Here is a 20,686-nt window from a genome sequence, read left to right as displayed (position 1 = left end):
TTTATATATATTGTATTGTATTTGACTTTTTAATTAATATCATGAATTTAAATGATTAATTTATTGTCGGACATTATCAGCGCAAAGAAAAAAATCAAGAAAAATGCATCCCTCTGAATTCTATGTATGTTTTCACACTGGTCTGTTGCGCCTCCATTGTGGTAAAAATCCTGCTTGCTGCATTTTTGGTCAGTTAAAAAAAAAACGCTCCTCCCCATTGAAATGCATTGAAAACATAGCAAGAACGCATCAATAACGCACGTGTTACGTTTTTGATGCAGCTTTTGAGTCACATGACCTATGAAAAACACACCGTAAGCACAGTAGAATTGTGGTAAAATTGCAGCAAAATCACATGCGTTTTCGATGCTGCAATTGGCACCTTTTTCGCTTATCGGCAAAATGGTGATAACACCATTTTCAGCCGCCAAAATTTTGTTGCATCTCTACTGTCTGTCTATTACTTTTTTTTTTTGTATACAGAAGATGGATCTAAAAATTAGAACAATAAAAAAAAAAAACTTATGTTCTACTTCTAGGGCCCATACCCAGGGAACTGCAGGTTGCATGTACAGTCAGCTAGAGAAGTGAATGGCTGTAAGTACTTGTATTCATGTAAATGCTAATGCTCTTCCACAGATGTTTCATATTCAGGGAATACGTCATCTCTTTATGCGCATGCACACCGATGCAAAATCACAAGCACTTACAACAGTTCACTTCTATGGCCGGGTGTAAACACCACCTGTGAACTCACCTGACATCGGAAAACTCTGGGAATTTTAGGCTAGAGGACTTATGAGCCTACAGATGTCCATGTGAATGTAGCCTAAGAATGAACGGTGCTGCATCGCATGCATGTCACTACAGCACTGTGAATGGGTTCTAAATAAAAGCAGGGCTGTTTTTTAATGTGATGCTTGTAACAATGTCAGTAAGATGTGAATCGAATTTTCGAAAGTTGATAGTGACATTTAGGCCTTGTGCACACTGGGTGTTTTGCTAACTTTTCTATACGCCTTTCCTTCTGGCAACAGTTTTGTCAGACGTGTTTGTAAATTCACGTAACGTGTTCAGGCGCATCAAGCACTTGGGTGTTAATTTGTTTTATTGGCCAGAATAATTTATTCTGGCCATTAAAATGAAATAATGCTCAAGCACTAAACACACATAGGGGTATCAAGCGGTTTTGCTGCCAAAACTCTGCTGCTCCTGGACTAGCTGACTGTGGGGGTTTTTTTTTTTTTTTGCCTGCCTCTAAACGCTTGTGTGGCCATGAACACAGGGAGGTTGATTTACTAAAGGCAAATATACTGTGCACTGCAAGTCTACTTTAAGTGCATTTGCTCTAGATCTAGAGGGGGGGCTCTGCTGGTTTCATCCAATCATGTACAAACAAAAATGCTGTTATTTTCCTTGCATGTGATTGAGTATTCTTTGCAAAGTGAAGTTTTACCTCATTTACTAAGTGCACTTGCAGTGTGCAGCATATTTGCTTTTAGTAAATCAACCCCATAGGCTAACCTGCAGGGGCATTTAGAGGCAGAAAAAAGAGCCAAACACCCCTAAGAGCAGCAGTAAAACTTCCAGTGTGCATGGGGCCTTAGACCAAAGTCATGTTGTGGTTAAAATTTATGTAAAGTCAATGTACAGTATGTTGTCGTAAAATGTATGTAAAACTTTTTTTTTTTTTTTTTTTTAACCAATGGAGTAGCCTTTCTCAAACTTTTCAGCACAGAGGAACCCTTGAAATAACTTTCTGGTCTCAGTGAACCCCTACTAAATATTACTATATATACAACTCACGATACATTGGTGTGATGATCAGTGGGAAGAATGCTCCTTAAACTTGTGGTCATTGGAAGAACTATACCCTTACAGGTAGCGAAAAAAGATCAATGGTGTCAGTATGAATTAATCTGATAGGCAGAAATTACTCAAAGAACCCCTAGCAACCTCGGGAGGAACCCTAGAGGTCCATGGAACCCTGGTTGAGAAACCCTGGAGTAGAGTGTAGTTAGGACACCTGTCACATTTTTTGTCTATTTACCTATAGGGAAATTTCCTATTACTTCCTGTTCTAGAAACACAGCCATATAAACAGGTTTATCTGTTTGAAGATTTTATTTTACATCTTATTCCTGGGACCATTCAAACATTTATGACTTCTATCGCTTTCTGCACTGGGGACGATGGTGACATATAGAAGAATAATCTCCCCAGCAGGGAACACGGCAATTGAAACTTGATATGGGGGTTCTAGCCCCTCAACATTCTATTCAAAACTTTAAAAAAAAGAGATTTTGCTTATACATAAAGTATCTTCACCCCAAAATCAAATTGTTTGCACCTGGCTTCAGCTCATTCCCTTTCCCACAAGTGGATATTTTTTAATTTTTTTTACTGTTTTGTCTTGGGCAGCACTTCCTCCTTACTTGCCTAGGCGACAGTGACATTGGGTTTAATTTTACGCTTGCCAAGATGTAACGGAAGGCTCTGCCTGGCCTTCGGGTCCCAGCAGATCCTTATATCCGTGCATTTATGGGTTTTTCCTGAACACATTAGGTTCCAGTCCTCCTGTTTCTGTCAGAGAGGGGTGTGGGGCCTGTATTAAGAGCACCAAAGTTACTTTTTAGAGGAGTTGTAAATGCAGGAGGTTTTTTTAACTTAATGCATTCTATGCATTAGATGAAAAACCTGTGTGTAGCAACCCCCTAATTACCTACATGAGCCTCTTCTCTCTCCAGCGCTGTCCACAATCCCCTCAGCCTTCCAGGACGCTCCTCCCGATTGGCTGAGACAGAGTAGCGGTACAAAGTCAGTCAGCCAATCAGGGAAGAGAGGGGCAGGCCAGGTCGGGGCTCCGTGTCTGAATGTATACACTGAGCACTGACTCGGCTTGGCTGCCCCCTGTAGCAAGCTGCTGGCTGAGGGGCGCTCAAAGGAGGGAGGGGCTAGGAGCAGCAAAGAGGGACCCGAGAAGAGGAGGATCCAGGCTACTCTGTGCAAAACCAACTGCACAGAGGAGGTAAGTATAACATGTTTGTTATTTTAAAAAAAAAAATAATGAGCCTTTACAATCACTTTTACTACCATCAAATGACGGAGGAGCGGTGCGGCTCTCGTTCTGGGACGACGTCTTATGCGGGCCGCTCTTGCACGCCCGCGAGGGCGCATAGCACAACCCCGATCTTTGTAAAGAGCCGTGGCTCTTTAACCACTTTAGTCCCGGAAGATTTTTACCCCCTTCCTGACCAGAGCACTTCTTACAATTTGGCACTGCATCGCTTTAACTGGTAATTGGGCGGTCATCCGATGCTGTACCCAAACAAAATTTGCGTTCCGTTTTTCCTACAAATAGAGCTTTCTTTTAGTGGTATTTGATCACCTCTGCAGTTTTTATTTTTTGCGCTATAAACAAAAAAAAGCGACAATTTTGGAAAAAAAACAATATTTTTTTACTTCTTGCTATAATAAATATCCCCAAAAATGTTTTTAAAAAACAAATTTCTTCATCAGTTTAGGCCAATATATATTCTTCTACATATTGTTGGTAAAAAAAAAAAAAAAAGTGTATATTGATTTGAGCAAAAGTTATAGCGTCTGCAAACTATGGCAAAGATTTATGGCTTTTTCATTTTTTTTTTTACTAGTAATGGCGGCGATCTGCTACTTTTTTTTTCTGACAGATTGTGTGGCGAGGAGAGCCGATCAGCGGTATCTCCTCACATGGGGCCATCTACACATGTAATCAGGGCCCTGATTACAATATAGCAACAGTAATCAGTGCCACCAATCGGTGCACATTAGTGATGCAAGTCAGATGCCATAAGTGCCGCCTCATCAGTGCACATCAGTGAAGCAGAAAAATTGCTTATTTACAAAATTTACTGACAGAAACTAAGAAACTTTTTTTTTTCTTCAAAATTTTGTTTTTGTTTTTGTTTTTTTGTAAAAAAATAAAAAACCCAGCAGTGATTAAATACCACCAAAAGAAAGCTCTATTTGTGTGAAGAAAATTAAAAAAATTCACATAGTTACAGTGTAGCAAGACCGCGCAATTGTCATTCAAAGTGTGACAGCGCTGAAAGCTGAAAAATGGCTTGGGCAGGAAGGGGGCGTAAGTGCCCAGTATTGAGGTGGTTAAATACTCAGTTTCATTGGTATGCACAAGTAAACCATACTGAATGTTTAACTGTGTTGTAAAGCCTGGTACACACTATAATTTTTTTTTTTTTCAACCAAGCGGGCTGAACGAAAAAAAACTGACAGATCACTTCACTAACACAACTGATGTTAGTATAGCAATCTTGTCGCTGTGCTATTGTGTCTTGACAGGGGGACCGCTCTCCACACCAGAACTCACTGGTTAGCACTCTCAGCGTTAATTGGATAGCAGTTGGTTGCTGGTGTTCAAGAATGCTTGTTTGACAGAAGCCGGTCGTGGGATCAGCTTCTGTCAGACAAGCAGCTGTATGCACGGGCCAAAAGTTGGCCAGTTTCTACTGTAATGGCCAATTTTGACCGATATCAGGTCTGTGTACCCGGCATAAAAACATTCAGCTTTCAAAGGCTTGCTGTACGTTATACATGCAAACACCATATGGTTGGTAATCGCTATGGACTGAGTCACAAAAAATTGTTTTTGTATTTGTAAGAATAGCTGTAATGCCGCGTACACACGGTCGGACTTTACGGCGGACTTTGCCCGGCGGATTTTTCGACGTACTTTCCGACGGACTTTGTGAATGAACGGACTTGCCTACACACAATCCACCAAAGTCCGTCGAATTCGTACGTGATGACGTACGACCGGACTAAAACAAGGAAGTTCATAGCCAGTAGCCAATAGCTGCCCTAGCGTGCCTTTTTGTCCGTCGAACTAGCATACAGACGAGCGGACTTTTCGACCGGACTCGATTTCAACGGATAAATTTTAAACAAGTTTAAAATCTAAGTCCGTCCAACTTTTGAGAAAACAAAGTCCGCTGGAGCCCACACACATCGAATTGTCCGACGAAATCCAGTCCGCCGGGCAAAGTCCGCCGTAAAGTCCGCTCGTGTGTACGCGGCATAAGAGTAGAAGTTTCACCAAACATTCCTTGGCTCTTTGGTTCTATTATTATTATTTATATATCTTAGATTGTAAGCTCTAAGGAGCAGGGCCCTCTGATTCCTACTGTATTAAAGTGTATTGTATTTGTACTGTCTACCCTCAAGTTGTAAAGCGCTATGTAAACTGTTGGCGCTATATAAATCCTGTATAATAATAATAAAAATTATATATATTATATATATATTATTTTTTCCTAGGAGCAATCAATCTCTAGTGGTTTTAGCCTGCCCACAAAAAAAAATTATATATATATATATATAATTTTTTTTGTGGGCAGGCTAAAACCACTAGAGATTGATTGCTCCTAGGAAAAAATGGAGGGTAATGTGTAGAAGGGATAAATCCCTAGTGATCACACAATACTCAAAGTGTGTGATCAGTTACTGCTACATGCAATTATATGTGTAGCCTGCAGTTTTAGTAGCATGATGTCACATACAAAAATCCCTCTTGTACACCCCAGTGTAATACAAATGCATGATTTTAGTAACAGACATATAATGCATTTACAATTACTTGACAATATTGTCATCATGCATATTAATATAAAATTGAAATGCAATGACTTGTTTTTCAGGATCTCTGAGATGGCTAATACAGCAACTGAGAATCCAGAGCCACATTCGGATTTCAAGGGAGAGTCTAGAATTCCCAAGGTGGATGGTGATTATCCACTAAAAGTTCTTTATTGTGGAGGTATGAACTTCGTTGACTGCACTATCTTTTCTCTTGTGTGCTCAAAGCTGGTTATTATTTGGAATAGGTCCCTGAGCACTCTGTTGTGTTAACTTGTTTTTATGTGTTGAGGAGGGCAATGTAAGGAACCTGTACCCAGACTATGCACAGTAAAGTATTTCCATATTCTGAACAAACATTAAACATGCTCTCATTTACCTCTGTATCATTAGGCATTGTGGAGAGAGTCAGCTTTAAAATTCATAACTAAGGCACTGAAGCAGACTGCCAGCCATCTAGTGTAAACAAATACCGTGTTTTTCTGAGCTTTTAGGAACTGCTAAAGAATCGACTTTATGGCTTGTTTGCACCAGGCCTTTGCGGTAACACCTATTATGATCATTGGTGCGCTGCTGTGCTATTCCTTGTAAATTGCACCCTTCAACATCTTCACAACACAAGTTTTTTGCCTTGAGGTGCATTGCAGCCCCTTCACTTTTAGGTTGAATATATTTTTAGTAATATTTTCTGCATATAAAGATCAAAACATATATATGGGTACAGAATAAAAAGAAGGGGAGAGGAATAAGGTGTATCCATCTGCAAAAGTATACAAAAAAACTAAACCAGAAGAAACAAAAGGCCCTTCAGAGGCCATAGGTCACAGAAAGCTACATCATGTAAGTATTTTACAAATTATCACTGAGGGAGAATGGGGAAATAGAGGGAGAGGGATGAAGAGAAAGTAAGAAAAGGAAAAGAGTAATTGAGTGTTGTATTGGCTGGAAAGTGGTGTTCCGGCCTCCCCCTTCAAAAATGAAGGCAGCAGCTTCACGGCCAGGTCCCTACTGCGCATGCTCTTTTACTGGCCCAGCAGCAAGGAAGGAGGAGGGGGCCGAACTTCTGACGTACATCGCCGCGGCGAGGTCCAACTGTAGTGAGTACAGGTTTCCTGTCAAAAACAGCTTTTAAGAATCTTTAACCCTTTTATGATGGAATGTAAAACAAATCTTGATACCTGAACCAGCTTTGCAACTTTGACATGTGTTAGTACAATTGTACATATCATTTACAACTACTTAATGTATCCAGGTGAATTACGTATACCTTGCAGTTTTCAGGATAAATTGAGCTTTCATATGTTGATAAATGATGATTTCTCCTGTTTTTTTTTTTTTTTTAATCAATCTTGCCCAGAATTAATTTTTTTTAATGTAGCTGTATATTTCTTGCCATTACAATGGCCTGCCACCAAAGAAACATATTTGTGTGCATTATTTGACGTTTGTACCCATAGCAGGGCCACAAAGTAATAGTGCACATAAAACACACTGAACGTGACCTTGACACCATCCTAGATCAAGTTTTGATTTGGCCACTTTATTTTTTATGTTTTGGTGAGAGAGTGCACTAGCTATCATGGCAATCAAAAAATTAGGAGCTGGGCGGTGATACTTTCTCTGTGCTGGGAATGTGCTATGGAGCCAACTTTCAGTACAGATGCAGAAGTGCATATATGTGGGGCCTTGGAAGTAGGGTTATGAACAAGTCATTTCATAGTGGAAGCAGCAAGAGGTCAAGGAGGCTTGTTGGGAATATGTTAAATACTTTATAAAGTTTACCTTTAGAACATGTTACACCTCCTGTTTAGGGTGTAATATGTTCCTGACAGCACATTGGTTGCATGACAGTTATTTTTACACTAACATCTAGTGCAGCCTTTCTCGACCTTTTCAACACAGAGGAACCTTGGAAGTAACTTTGGGATCTCAGGGAACCCCTGCTAAAAATGACAATATCTACAACTCATGATACGTTTGTGTGATGATCAGTGGGAGGAATGAGCTAACTTACACTTGTGGTCATTGGGAAGAATTATCTCTTTACAGATGGCTAAAAAAAAAAAATCAATGGTGTCCGTGGGAACTTGTCTGGGAGGCAGAGATTGCTCTTTGCTCAAGGACCCCCTAGCCAACTCTCGAGCCCTGGTTGAAAAAAACCCTGATCTAGTACATGCATTATGGTGTCATTCATTTTGAATAGCACCTCAACACACTATAGCAATGCACCTACATACCTTGCATTGTATTAAAAGAAAAGACTAACATCTGTCAGGGTGGGTTTGCAGCTCAGTTATTTCAAAGGGCTGTCCTAACATAACACATGTTAATGTGCAGCATAACACGCGTTACTGCACTGCAGATTTGTAAATGGGCCTCTACAGCAATCGGCTTGGAAGGGGGGTGAAGTAACCTTACATTCTGATTCTCTGCTTTGGCAGAGAATTAAAAAAAATAGGTTGTTATACTATAACAATGCAAGGTTAGATATTCAGGTTATCACAGTCCATTAATGACTAGTTCTTACAATCACACATGTAGCTGCAGCCAGAAGCAACCGTTATACAGCCTAAAGTGGACCTTCACTCCCAAAAGGGAGTTTGTTCCTATCCAACCCTCCGCGTGTAGAAATAATGCTTCCCCCTCCCCCTCTGTGTTTCTTATATTTTTACATTTTTTCCTTCTGACTTCAACATTCTCACTAGAGCCGCACGATTCTGGCCAAAATGAGAATCGCAATTTTTTGCTTAGAAGATAGATCACGTTTCTGTCATGATTCTCACGGCGTAACATCATCTTTCACATTAAACAAAATAATTGGGCTAACTTTACTGTTTCATTTTTTTTTTTTTTTTTATTCATTGAAGTGTATTTTTCCCCAAAAATTGCATTTGAAAGACCACTGTGCATATACAGTGTGACATAAAATATTGCAACAATCGCCATTTTATTCCCTAGGGCCACTGCTAAAAAAATATATATAATGTTTGGGGGTTCCAAGTAATTTTCTAGCAAAAAAATCTGATTTTATCTGTAAGAAACAAGTGTCAGAAAAAGGTTTAGACTTTAAGTGGTTAAACTTCCAGCATATTCACACAGAAGTTTCCTTTTGATCTAAGAGGAAGAGTTACAATGTTGTTAAAAACTTGGCAGACTGTGGGTTTGCCAGACTGCCAGAGTGAGCAGAGCACTCTCTGTACTTGTTACATGAAAGAATCAGGAAACGCTGGGGGTGAATCAAGATCATAATCTTTTAATGATTAATTGTGCAGCTCTAATTCTCACCCAGTCAGGACTAGGAATAAAGAGTGGTTAGATGGAGGGTGGGCCTGGCATGCCTTATCGGGAGCTGACTGCCTGAGCCCAGAAGTGGCAGCCTGCTCATTTTTAATTCTGAACATTGCTTTCTTCACTGTCGATTTTTCAGCTTTCACTGAGAGATATTGGAAGATAAGCAGTGATCACTATTAAGGTGATTATATCACTACAGAAGAGAAAAAAAAAAGATTTGTTCTACTTTATTTTTAGATATTTATATTTCATTAATTTCCTTGTTCTAAAAAAAAACTGTTTAACTTACATTATTTTTGTTTTTTTCTTTACAGTGTGTTCATTGCCAACAGAGGTAAGCTAAATGATTCCCTGGTGGGGGTTATAGTAAAGTTCTAACAGCACAGAATGTGAACATCTCTATGTCCTAATGTTGCAGAATTTAAAGAGACACCTTTCCCATTCATGGCAAAGTGACCAATGCCTATGTAAAGGACCCCCTCCCATACTAAGATCCATCGCAGCATGCACTGAAATGACTGGTGTCAGCAACCCAGGGAAGTGGTGACATCACTCTTGATGTGACAGTGCTTGATCCTAGAGAATGATCTTTAGTGTGTGGAAGCCGGCTGTGACTCTTTGCGGCCTCACAGCCGGCTTCCCACTGAGTATGCATGAGCCACACTGCTCTTTGTAAATGTTTCTGCAGCCTTCTGAGACCTGTGCCATGACCCAGAGGCTGCAGGGAGGGAGGGGGCGAAATTCTGCTTGGATCACCTAGGAGATCCGAGTGGAAGTGGGTGCCAGCACCTGTCAAAACCAGGTACCCGCTGCCGAAAAAAAAATATGATGTGCCAAAGTAGAAGAGGTGGGGGGTACAGAAAAGCAGAGCACCCTTTTGGGTGAAGTTCTGCTTTAAATTGGTAATCCATTGAACACTAGTAAATTGTCAATCTTTTGGGTAGCCACTTTATCCCCACATGAGCGAGACAATAGGGTAATTTCAAGTAGATATTATACTTTCAACTTTGGTTGAAAAAAAGTGTACTGTCAGTTAATATTCAGTATGAGTTTCTGTAGGTTAGGCATTTACCTCAATCTTTGGTATTCAGTAGAAGATCTCTTTTAGGGGCTACATTTTAGTTTAATTGATGCCCATGTATGTGACAGCAACAGGTTCAGGATTTATTGCAGAGACCTACATACGTAGTCTCTCCTGCAATAAAAGCCTTGCTGCTAGCAATTTTTTCCTCTAAAGTTCAACTTTAATCTGAAGCCCTGTTCAGATTATAAAAGTTATCCTGTAGTTTACCTTTGTTGGGCTTCGTAGGTGTATTAGGGGTGTTTAAGGAAAGATGTAGATAGAAGAAAGCCATCAGCTCGGTTTTCTGCAATTAATACAGTGCCTTGCAAAAGTATTCACCCGCCTTGGCATATTTTGTGTTTTGTTGCCTCACAACCTGGAATTAACATGGATTGTTTGAGGATTTGCATCATTTAATTTATACAATATGCCCACAACTTTGAAGCTGTGTGTGTGGGGGGTTTTTTTTGTTTTTTTTGTGTGTTTTTTTTTTTTTTTTTTTATTGTGAAGCAAATAACAAATAGGACAGAAAAAGTCAATGTGCATAACTATTCACCAATAACTAGTCCAATACTTTGTAGAGCCACCTTTTGCGGCTATCACAGCTCCACGTCACTTTGGAGAAGTCTCTATGAGCTTGCCACATCTTTCCACTGGGATTTTTGCCCATTCCTCCTTGCAAAACTGCTCCAGCTCCTTCAAGTTAGATGGTTTGCGCTTGTGAACAGCAATCTTTAAGTCTGACCACAGATTTTCTATTGTATGGAGGTCTGGGCTTTGACTAGGCCATTCCAGCACATTTACATGTTTCCCCTTAAACCACTCAAGTTTTGCTTTAGCAGTGTGTTTGGGGTCTTTGTCCTGCTGGAAGGTGAACCTCTGTCCTAGCCTGAAATTACACACAAAGTGGTACAGGTTTTGCTCAAGAATATTTCCTGTATTTCGTCCACCGTCAGAGTCTCCCCTCCCCCCTCCTCTTCTTCCTCCTCTTCTCACTCCTGTCATACACAGCCTTCCAGTGCCTGGTAGTGCATGTCATGCTGTGTGTCAGCTAGATCTGAATCTCTGTGCAGCCAATGTAACGATGTCCCACCTCCTAGACCGCCTCTTGTTATAGACGGCACTCTGATCCAATGCTAGGAATCATTGTGCCGTGTGTCATAGGAGACGGGGACATTGTTACATCGGCTGTACGGCGATTCAGATCCAGCTCTGACACACAGCGTGACATCGCATTACCAGGCACTGGTAGGCTTTACCTCGTGGGCACTGATGGGCTTTACCTCGTGGGCACTGATGGGCTTTACCTCGTGGGCACTGATGGGCTTTACCTCGTGGGCACTGGCAGGCTGCATGTCGTGGGCACTGGCAGGCTGCTGCATCTGATGGGCACAGGCACTGGTGAGGCTGCATGGCATGGGCACTGGCGGGCTGCTACATATGGGCACAGGCACTGGTGAGGCTGCATGACAGGCACTGGCAGGCTGCTGCATTTGATGGGCACAGACACTGGTAAGGCTGCATGAAGGGCACAGGCAGGCTTGCTACATCTGACTGGTAGGCTGCATTTGATGGACACTGGTGCATTGATCTCCTGTACCACGTCTGCAGTCTCTGACCATCTCCTGTACCACGTCTGCAGTCTCTGACCATCTCCTGTACCACGTCTGCAGTCTCTGACCATCTCCTGCACCACGTCTGCAGTCTCTGACCATCTCCTGCACCACGTCTGCAGTCTCTGACCATCCCCTGCACCACGTCTGCAGTCTCTGACCATCCCCTGCACCACGTCTGCAGTCCCTGACCATCTCCTGCACCACGTCTGCAGTCCCTGACCATCTCCTGCACCACGTCTGCAGTCTCTGGCCATCTCCTGCACCACGGCTGCAGTCTCTGGCCATCTCCTGCACCACGGCTGCAGTCTCTGGCCATCTCCTGCACCACGGCTGCAGTCTCTGACCATCTCCTGCACCACGGCTGCAGTCTCTGGCCATCTCCTGCACCACGGCTGCAGTCTCTGGCCATCTCCTGCACCACGGCTGCAGTCTCTGGCCATCTCCTGCACCACGGCTGCAGTCTCTGGCCATCTCCTGCACCACGGCTGCAGTCTCTGGCCATCTCCTGCACCACGGCTGCAGTCTCTGGCCATCTCCTGCACCACGGCTGCAGTCTCTGGCCATCTCCTGCACCACGGCTGCAGTCTCTGGCCATCTCCTGCACCACGGCTGCAGTCTCTGGCCATCTCCTGCACCACGTCTGCTAGAGGTGCACCGCATGGAAATTTTGCTAATACTATTAGCAATGTGTTATATAAAAATGTATACATTTTATTTAAAATATATACAGTCATTTTGGGTATTGGTTTCGGTTTTCGGCCTAGTGTATTTTTTATTTTCGGTATCGGTTTCGGCACCAAAAAACCCATTCGGTGCACCCCTAGATTTAGCACCATCCATCTTTCCCTCAACTCTGACCGGTTTCCCAGTCCCGACTGCTGCCACCACCATGTTTCACTGTGGGGATGGTGTTCCTTGGGTCACGTGATGTGTTGGGTTTGCGCCAGTCGTAGCATTTTCTTTGGTCAAAAAGTTCAATTTTAGTCTCATCAGACCAGAGCACCTTCCTCCGTACATTTTGGGAGTCTCCCATATGCCTTTTCACAAACTTAAAACGTGGCATTTTGTTTTTTGCTGAAAGTAATGGCTTTCTTCTGGCCACTCTGCCATAAAGCCCAACTCTATGGAGCGTACAGCTTATTGTCGTCCTATGTACAGATACTCCAGTCTCTGCTGTGGAACTCTGCAGCTCCTCTAGGGTTATCTTAGGTCTCTGCGCTGTCTCTCTGATTAATGCCTTCCTTGCCCGGTCCGTGAGTTTTGGTGTGTGTCCGTCTCTTGGCAGGTTTGCTGTTGTGCCATGTTCTTTCCATTTGGTTATGATAGATTTGATGGTGCTCCTAGGGATCATCAAAGATTTGGATATTTTCTTTTTTATAACCTAACCCTGACCTGTACTTCTCAACAACATTGAGTTCCTTGGTCTTCATGGCGGTGTTTGGTTAGTGGTGTCTCTTACTTAGGTGTTGCAGCCTCTGGGGCCTTTCAAAAAGGTGTGTATATGTAATGGCAGATCATGTGACACTTAGATTGCACACAGGTGGACATCATTTCACTAATTATGTGACTTCTGAAGGTAATTTGTTGCACCAGAACTTTTTATGGGCTTCATAACAAAGGGGTTAAATACATACGCACATGCCAATTATCATTTTTTTTATTTCTGAAAAATAGTTTTATGTATATATTTTTCTAAGTTTACTTCACCAACTTAGACTATTGTGTTCTGATCCATCACATATAATTCAGATTAAAAAACATTGAACTAAAGGCTGTAACGTAACAAAATAGGTAGAAATCCAAGGGGATGAATACTTTTGCAAGGCACTGTACAATTTTTAATCCAGTTGTGGTACAAAATAATACAAGGCTCACGCTTTTTGGCATGTAGCCTTAAAGTGATTGTAAAGTCCTTTTTGTTGTTGTTACCTAAAAAGTGTTATACTTACCTGCTCTGTGCAGTGGATTTGCACAGAGCAGTCTGGATCCTCCTGGCCCCTCCCTCCCATTGAGTGTCCCCACAACAAGCAGCTTGCTATGGGGCACCTGAGCCGAGCCCAGTCCATTCAGACATGGATCCGTGACCTGGCCCGCCCCCTTTCTCTCCTCATTGGCTGATTGACTGACTTTGACAGCAGCGGGAACCAATGATGCCGCACTGCTGTCTCAGCCAATAAGGAGGAGAGTCCCGGCCAACCGATTATATCGCTGGATCTAGGGGGGCTGAGGGGGGCTGCTGCACACATAAGGCTTTTTATCTTAATGCATAAAGATAAAAAAAACTTCTGACTTTACGATCACTTTAATTATAGCCCTGTTAGCCCTGTTTAAGGAAAGAGGTGTAAATCTCTGAACTCCCTCCTCCATCACATATAAGTGGAAATTATTTTCTGCAGGACCTCCTTTTACTATTTTTAACATTCCTCTTCCGTATTGTTAATCCTCTGGGGATTTGTCTTTATCTGTTGGATTTTGAAATGATGGCATTATGTTGATGTATTCCTTTAGGAACACACTGTTCATCTGATACTTTGTGGTATCAACTGATTTCCAGTTGAAAATTTCATATATTTTATGACCTGCCATGGGAATCAAGTCTTCTTGGATTTTCTTCCACATTCTTTTTCATACAAAAAAAATTAGTTTGTTCACTGTGTGCTTTAATGTCTGATGCAGTGTTTTCTGTATCTCTCTTGTTTTGTAGTACTGTGAATACATGCCAGATGTACCAAAGTGCAGACAGTGGCTTGAAAAGAATTTCCCAAACGAGTTTGCAAAACTTACATTAGGTGAGATTACCATGTATATGCTTTATTACATCTCTCAAGAATGTCTTTGAGGGATCTGCTAGTTGTTACAGAAACAGCAGCAGCACAAATCGGTTAGTTGAGGTTTGCTGCTTGATCTGGGATGTCAGCCTTGGGGAAACAAAGTTTTCTGTCATTACTAATTTCACCATGGTTTTTTTTTTTTTTTTTTTTTTTTTTTTTTTTTTGCACATTCTTTTTTTATGAAATCTTTTACCATTGTTTAACAAGAGCAGATCTTACAAACCATAGAAAAGAAAAGAAAACCCGGAAACAATACAGCATCAGTCCACCCAAGATCAGAAATGCATCAGAAATAAAAATCAAACAAAATCCACAATTCCGAGATCTGGACCATGTGACTCATAGGTTATAAAAGTGAAATTTAAATAACAAAGCTATCAATCATCCAGCAGCTAAGATAATAAGATGACAGACTACACATTTGATATACACAGCTGAGCTGGTGTCTCCAAATAGTCAACATGAACTTTACATCATATAAATATACTTTTCATGATTTGATCGTAATTGAATGTAATATACAATTGTGCTCATAAGTTTACATACCCTGGCAGAATTTATGATTTCTTGGCCATTTTTCAGAGAATAGGAATGACACAAAAACTTTCTTTGACTCATAGTGTTTGGCTCAAGCCATTTATTATCAATCAACTGTTTACTCTTTTTAGATCATAATGGCAACAGAAACTACCCAAAATGACCCTGATCAAAAGTTTACATACCCCAGTTCTTAATACCGTGTATTGCCCCCTTTAACATCAATGACAGCTTGAAGTCTTTTGTGAATGAGGCTCTTTATCTTCTCAGATGGTAAAGCTGCCATTCCTCTTGGCAAAAAGCCTCCAGTTCCTGTAAATTCTTGAGCTGTCTTGCATGAACTGCACGTTTGAGATCTCCCCAGAGTGTCTCAATGATATTGAGGTCAGGAGACTGAGATGACCACTCCAGGACCTTCACTTTATTTTGCTGTAGCCAATGACAGGTCGACTTGGCCTTGTGTTTTGGATCATTGTCATGTTGGAATGTCCAAGTACGTCCCATGCGCAGCTTCCTGGCTGATGAATGCAAATGTTCCTCCAGTATTTTTTGATAACATACTGCGTTCATCTTGCCAACAATTTTGACCAAATTTCCTGTGCCTTTTTGTAGCTCACACATCCCCAAAACATCAGCGATCCACCTCTGTGTTTCACAGTAGGAATCGTGTACCTTTTATCATAGGCCTTGTTGACTCCTCTCTAAATGTAGCGTTTATGGTTGTGGCCAAAAAGCTATATTTTGGTCTCATCACTCCAAATGACTTTGTGCCAGAAGGTTTGAGGCTTGTCTCTGTGCTGTTGGTGTATTGTAAGCAGGATACTTTGTGGCATTTGTGTAGTAATGGCTTTCTCCTGGTGACTCAACCATGCAGCCCATCTTTCTTCTTCAAGTGCCTCCTTATTGTGCATCTTGAAACAGCCATGCCACATGTTTTCAGAGAGTTCTGTATTTCACCTGAAGTTATTTGTGTTTTTTTTTTTTTTTTGCATCCCGAACAATTTTCCTGGCAGTTGTGGCTGAAATTTTAGTTGGTTTACCTGACTGGTTTGGTTTCAACAGAACCCCTAATTTTCCACTTGATTAGAGTTTGAACACTGATGATTGGCATTCTCAATTCCTTGGATATCTTTTTATATCCCTTTCCTGTTTTTATACAGTTCAACTACCTTTTCCCGCAGATCCTTTGACAATTCTTTTGCTTTCCCCATGATTTAGAATCCAAAAACATAAGTGCAGCACTGGATGAAAGATGCAAGGGTCTGTCAGGAGTCTTGAAACTCATTGATCTTTTATACATATACACTAATTACCAGCAAACGGATCACAGGTGAGGATGGTTACCTTTTAATAGCCATTCAAACCCTTTTGTGTCAACTTGTGTGCATGTTAAAGGCCAAAATCATAATAAACTTTTGATCAGGGTCATTTGGGTAGTTTTTGTTATTACGATTTAAAAAGAGTAAACACAGTTGATTGATCATTCATATTCTCTGAAAAATGGCCAAGAAATCATAAATTCTGCCAGGGTATGTAAACTTATGAGCACAACTGTAGCTGTTCGCAACATATGAATGGACCTTTCATGATCTGATCATAATTGGGTATATTTCAGATATGGCTATTAATAAAGGCAACCTTATTTCGATACACACAGGAATGCCATTAAAGCATACTGCAATCGGCCTCTACCCAGTTTGAAAAAGCTTATAGTACAGAATGTTGCACCAAGACACAGAAAAATAAGAAATACAGTAATGACATATCAAGCTGTGGCAGACAGCCTGGAGTTGGGGAATTAATGTTTGCCTTATCCCAGCTTTGGGCACAAGCAGTAGTTGTCATTTTCTTCAGAAGAACATTTTCAAGGTTTCTATTTAAGCCTATTCACACCCAAAATGGCAGCATCCGTACCATACTAGACTGGAAATTTCTAAAACCAATTTCTGTCATTGCGTCTCTCAGACAAGCGGAATTTCTGGCATCAGTTGGACATACAGGATTCCTATCTATACATTGCCTCACATCAACTTTATTTATATTTATACACACACACACATATTTTTTTCACGGTAAATTTCAGACTATATAAATGATTTTTTCATCCATTATATATACAGGTAGTAGTTCAGTAATCGCTACTCTCATTCTAATGGTATACATCTAGTATATTATTTACACATTGCACTTTAAAATCACTTGTTTTATATATTTATAATCTCTCTCTCTATATATCTATATAGATAGAGATATATATCTATATAGATAGAGATATATATATATATATATATATATATATATATATATATATATATATATATATATATATATATATATATATATATATATATATATTCTAAGCTATCTATCTAATCTATATATTCTCCTTTGTGCCTTGCTGTGGCTGGATAAGCCGCTTATGCGGTATTTTCAGCATACCTCATATGCATTAATAATCTCCAGATTGATATTTTCACCTTAGCGCAGCGTATCTTTGTATTGCACGATATATGAAACGTGTTCTGCGTGGGCAGCTAGGTGATTTCCACATTTGATGCAATATACCATTGTGGCTCGCAAAATCCCCTTTTATCTATCAAGTCTGATACTCTTCTGGGCGCAAACTCGCATTTCAGCTCTCAGCTGTCCACATCCTTTAAGTAGACCATTAGCAGGTCTAAACCATCAATATTTAAACCAGAGGGGGGGGGGGGTTAGACTCTACACCCAGAGATCTTTCAAATTCTCTGTCAAAGGTGGGGAAAGCCAGATGTGTGGATACCTTGGCCTCTAGATTGAACAACAAGCTTAAAGTGGTTGTAAACCGTGGCTGTTGTAAAAAAAAAAAAAAAAAAAAAAAAAACTGCAAGGCCATGGCATAATTTCAAAGTTATGAAATACTAACCTTGGAACGAAGTTCTCCTGCGCTGTACTGTCACCTGCTGAAAGGGCTGACATCTTTCCCTGGTCTTTCTTCTGGGTTTGTGTGCTCTGGCTACATGATTGGCCAGAGCCACGATGACGTCACTCACGTGCATGCGCGTGGGAGCCCTTGGTTCCGGCATGAAGCTCTGAAGTTCCCACACAGTATGCCGGACCTTCAGAGCGCATGCACTAGTGACATAACTGGCTGCGAGCAGAGTGAATATCTCCTAAAGGGCGCACATATAGGAGATATTCATTTTACCTACAGGTAAGCCTTATTATAGGTAAAAATCACCAATCGGGGCTTACCACCGCTTTAACAAATTTAGGGATCATCTAGCCTAGATGCTCTTGTGATTCCTTTGGACTCAATTCAAGTTTGTTTTATGCCTTCCCTCCAATGAAGATCCTTCCTAGGCTGTTGCACAACAGAAGGGAAAGGGCTCTGGCGATTCCCATTGTACCTGATTGACCCAGAAAAACATGGTACGCAGCGATACTTGGACTTCTGGCGGACAAGCCTTGGCCTCTTCCAGACAGACCAGATTTACTGACCCAAGGCCTCCTATTCTATTCTGCTTCTCAGTCCCTGGTTTTAACAGCATGTTTTTTAAAACTTTAGTTTAGAAACTGTCTGTTTTTTATACTACATTGAAATGTGTGTTCAATACTTTTGTGAGTTTGTAGAAAAATTTTTACTTTATGTGCAATGACATATATTGGTGTGGTTTTTAATCATGAAGAGTGAGGCAGTAGAAAAAAAGTACTTGATTCTGCTTTTCTCCCTAATTATCTGTATTTTTCTTTGATTAAAGGGAATTCTCCTAAACAGGAATTTGTTGGTGAGGGCCTAGGGCTAGCTGAGGAGGAGGAGAAGAAAAAACAAAAAAGAGGTAAAATGTTCTAAATTTGTCATTGGTCGCAAATTTGCCATTGCGCATCATTCACTGAGAATTTTTTCTTTTAAACATTTTTTTTCTGTTTGAAGCCATTTTAATTTTTTTGGTTATTCAGCTGAAACTTCATAAATAAGTATAAAAGGGACCTTTTTAAGGCTAGTTTCTTGCACCTCTAGAAAAGGCCATACAAAGTCAGATTTTCTTTCAGATTTGATCTGTCGGATACTATACTTATTCACAGCTATGTAGTACGAGTGCCTACCTAATCTGTCTAATCAGTTAGTCCCTAAACTATGCAGTTGGCTGTAAATCATGTTAATTTGAAACAAATTGGACATTTGGATTAATTTACTAAAATCGGAGAGTGCAAAATCTGGTGCAGCTCTGCATAGAAACCAATTGGCTTCCAGATTTTATTGCTGAAGTTAGAAGCTTATTGGCTACCATGCACAGCTGCACCAGATTCTGAGTGTTCCAGTTTTGGTAAATCTCCCCGTGTGTTGACATTTTTGGATAGGGTCTTGGACACTCTCCACGTTCCGTGAGGGACAACTGGTCATGGGGGGGGATTTCAACATTAGTCCTAACCCGCAGATAGATACCTCGTCTAGCTTTTCTACGCACTCATTTGCATTTCTCAAATTTTCATAGATCCCTACAGGCCCATCATCTGACTGCTGGAGAGTGCTCTACCCCACCATGAAGGATTTTAGTTACTATTCCGCCACATATAATGTGTACACAGGAATAGACCTTCTGTTGGTAGACACACTTTTTGGAATCCACTCTCCAGTGCGTCCATCGGATCTCTTACCATTTCTGACCGCACCTGTCTCCGTCTCTCTCGCCCCTTTGTCTCCGGATGTACGACAATGAACTTGGCGTCTAAATGAAAACCTGCTTGATGATGCTGTGGCTCAGAAGCGGGTCTCGGATACTATTTCTTTTTATGGAGAACTTCTTTTAAGGAGAACTTGACTGGGGAGACGGGCATGGCGTCCGTGTGGGAGGGACAGAAGGCCGTGGTCCGCGGGGAAATTTATTGCTCGGGGGTCCAGGCTAAGGCGCGCAGCGGGGAACTACAGTCCTTGTTGGTTAGGGACAGCAGAGCTTAAACTTAAACATAAACGCCAAATGACACTGACCCTGCATGCTGACCTTTTTGTCCCTTAGTTTGGAAATAAAATGTGGGAGACTTCTAGCCAGGGCCCTCCGACTCCAACGCACATCCAGTCATGTCCATAAACTGCAACCCCCTTTGGGATCTCAGGTGGTGCAGCCCTCTAAAATTGCGGATGCCTTCCAGGACTATTATGGCCAACTCTACCAACTTCCTGCTACGCTCGCCGGTCAAACACCTCTGCAGGAAACAGAATGCCTCTCGCATTATCTTGATGAGGCACTAGCCCCTCAACTGACGACGCAAATTAGTGAACAACTTGATAGGCCTTTCTCCTTGTTGGAGATCGAGTTGGTGATTAAAGACCTGCCCCAGGGTAAAAGTCTGGGTCCCGATGGGTTCACCAATGCTTACTATCGGAAAATCTCCCCCCTCCTTTCTAATCATATGGTTGCGTATTGTAATGCCCTAGCTACGGGAGCTTCTCTCCCTTTACATAGTAAGGTTGGATAAAGACACCAGTCCATCCAGTTCAACCTGAGTGTGGGTGCGTGTCTACAATTATCCCTATTTATTTAAGGTACCCATATAGTGCCATCAATTTACAAAGTGCTCCACACATACATCGCACACTCACATTGGTCCCTACCCTCAAGGATCCCACAATCCAAGGTCCTCAACTCACATTCATATACTAGGGCCAATTTTGGACATAAGCCAATTAACCTGCTAGCAAGTCTTTGAAGTGTGGGAGGAAACCGGAGTACCCGGA

General features: G+C 41.3%; 1 protein-coding gene across 2 annotated transcripts in view; it reads left to right on the top strand.

Moving 5' to 3' along the window:
- DENR (density regulated re-initiation and release factor) overlaps positions 1-20,686 on the top strand; it is a 45,614-nt gene that overhangs the window by 1,335 nt on the left and 23,593 nt on the right. The window contains exons 2-6 of one of the 2 annotated variants that reach the window (XM_073627534.1): positions 540-597; positions 5,694-5,812; positions 9,237-9,256; positions 14,307-14,391; positions 18,711-18,788. In XM_073627534.1, the coding sequence (XP_073483635.1) occupies positions 5,704-5,812; positions 9,237-9,256; positions 14,307-14,391; positions 18,711-18,788 (292 nt within the window). In that variant the 5' untranslated portion in view covers positions 540-597; positions 5,694-5,703. The remainder of the gene's footprint in view (positions 1-539; positions 598-5,693; positions 5,813-9,236; positions 9,257-14,306; positions 14,392-18,710; positions 18,789-20,686) is intronic. The other variant, XM_073627523.1, reaches the window with a different exon arrangement.

The sequence above is a fragment of the Aquarana catesbeiana genome, linkage group LG01 (assembly GCF_042186555.1).
Source record: "Aquarana catesbeiana isolate 2022-GZ linkage group LG01, ASM4218655v1, whole genome shotgun sequence".
Lineage (NCBI taxonomy): Eukaryota > Metazoa > Chordata > Amphibia > Anura > Ranidae > Aquarana > Aquarana catesbeiana.
The sequence above is the reverse complement of the archived record's forward strand: the minus strand, read 5'-3'. Positions and strand labels throughout refer to the sequence as shown.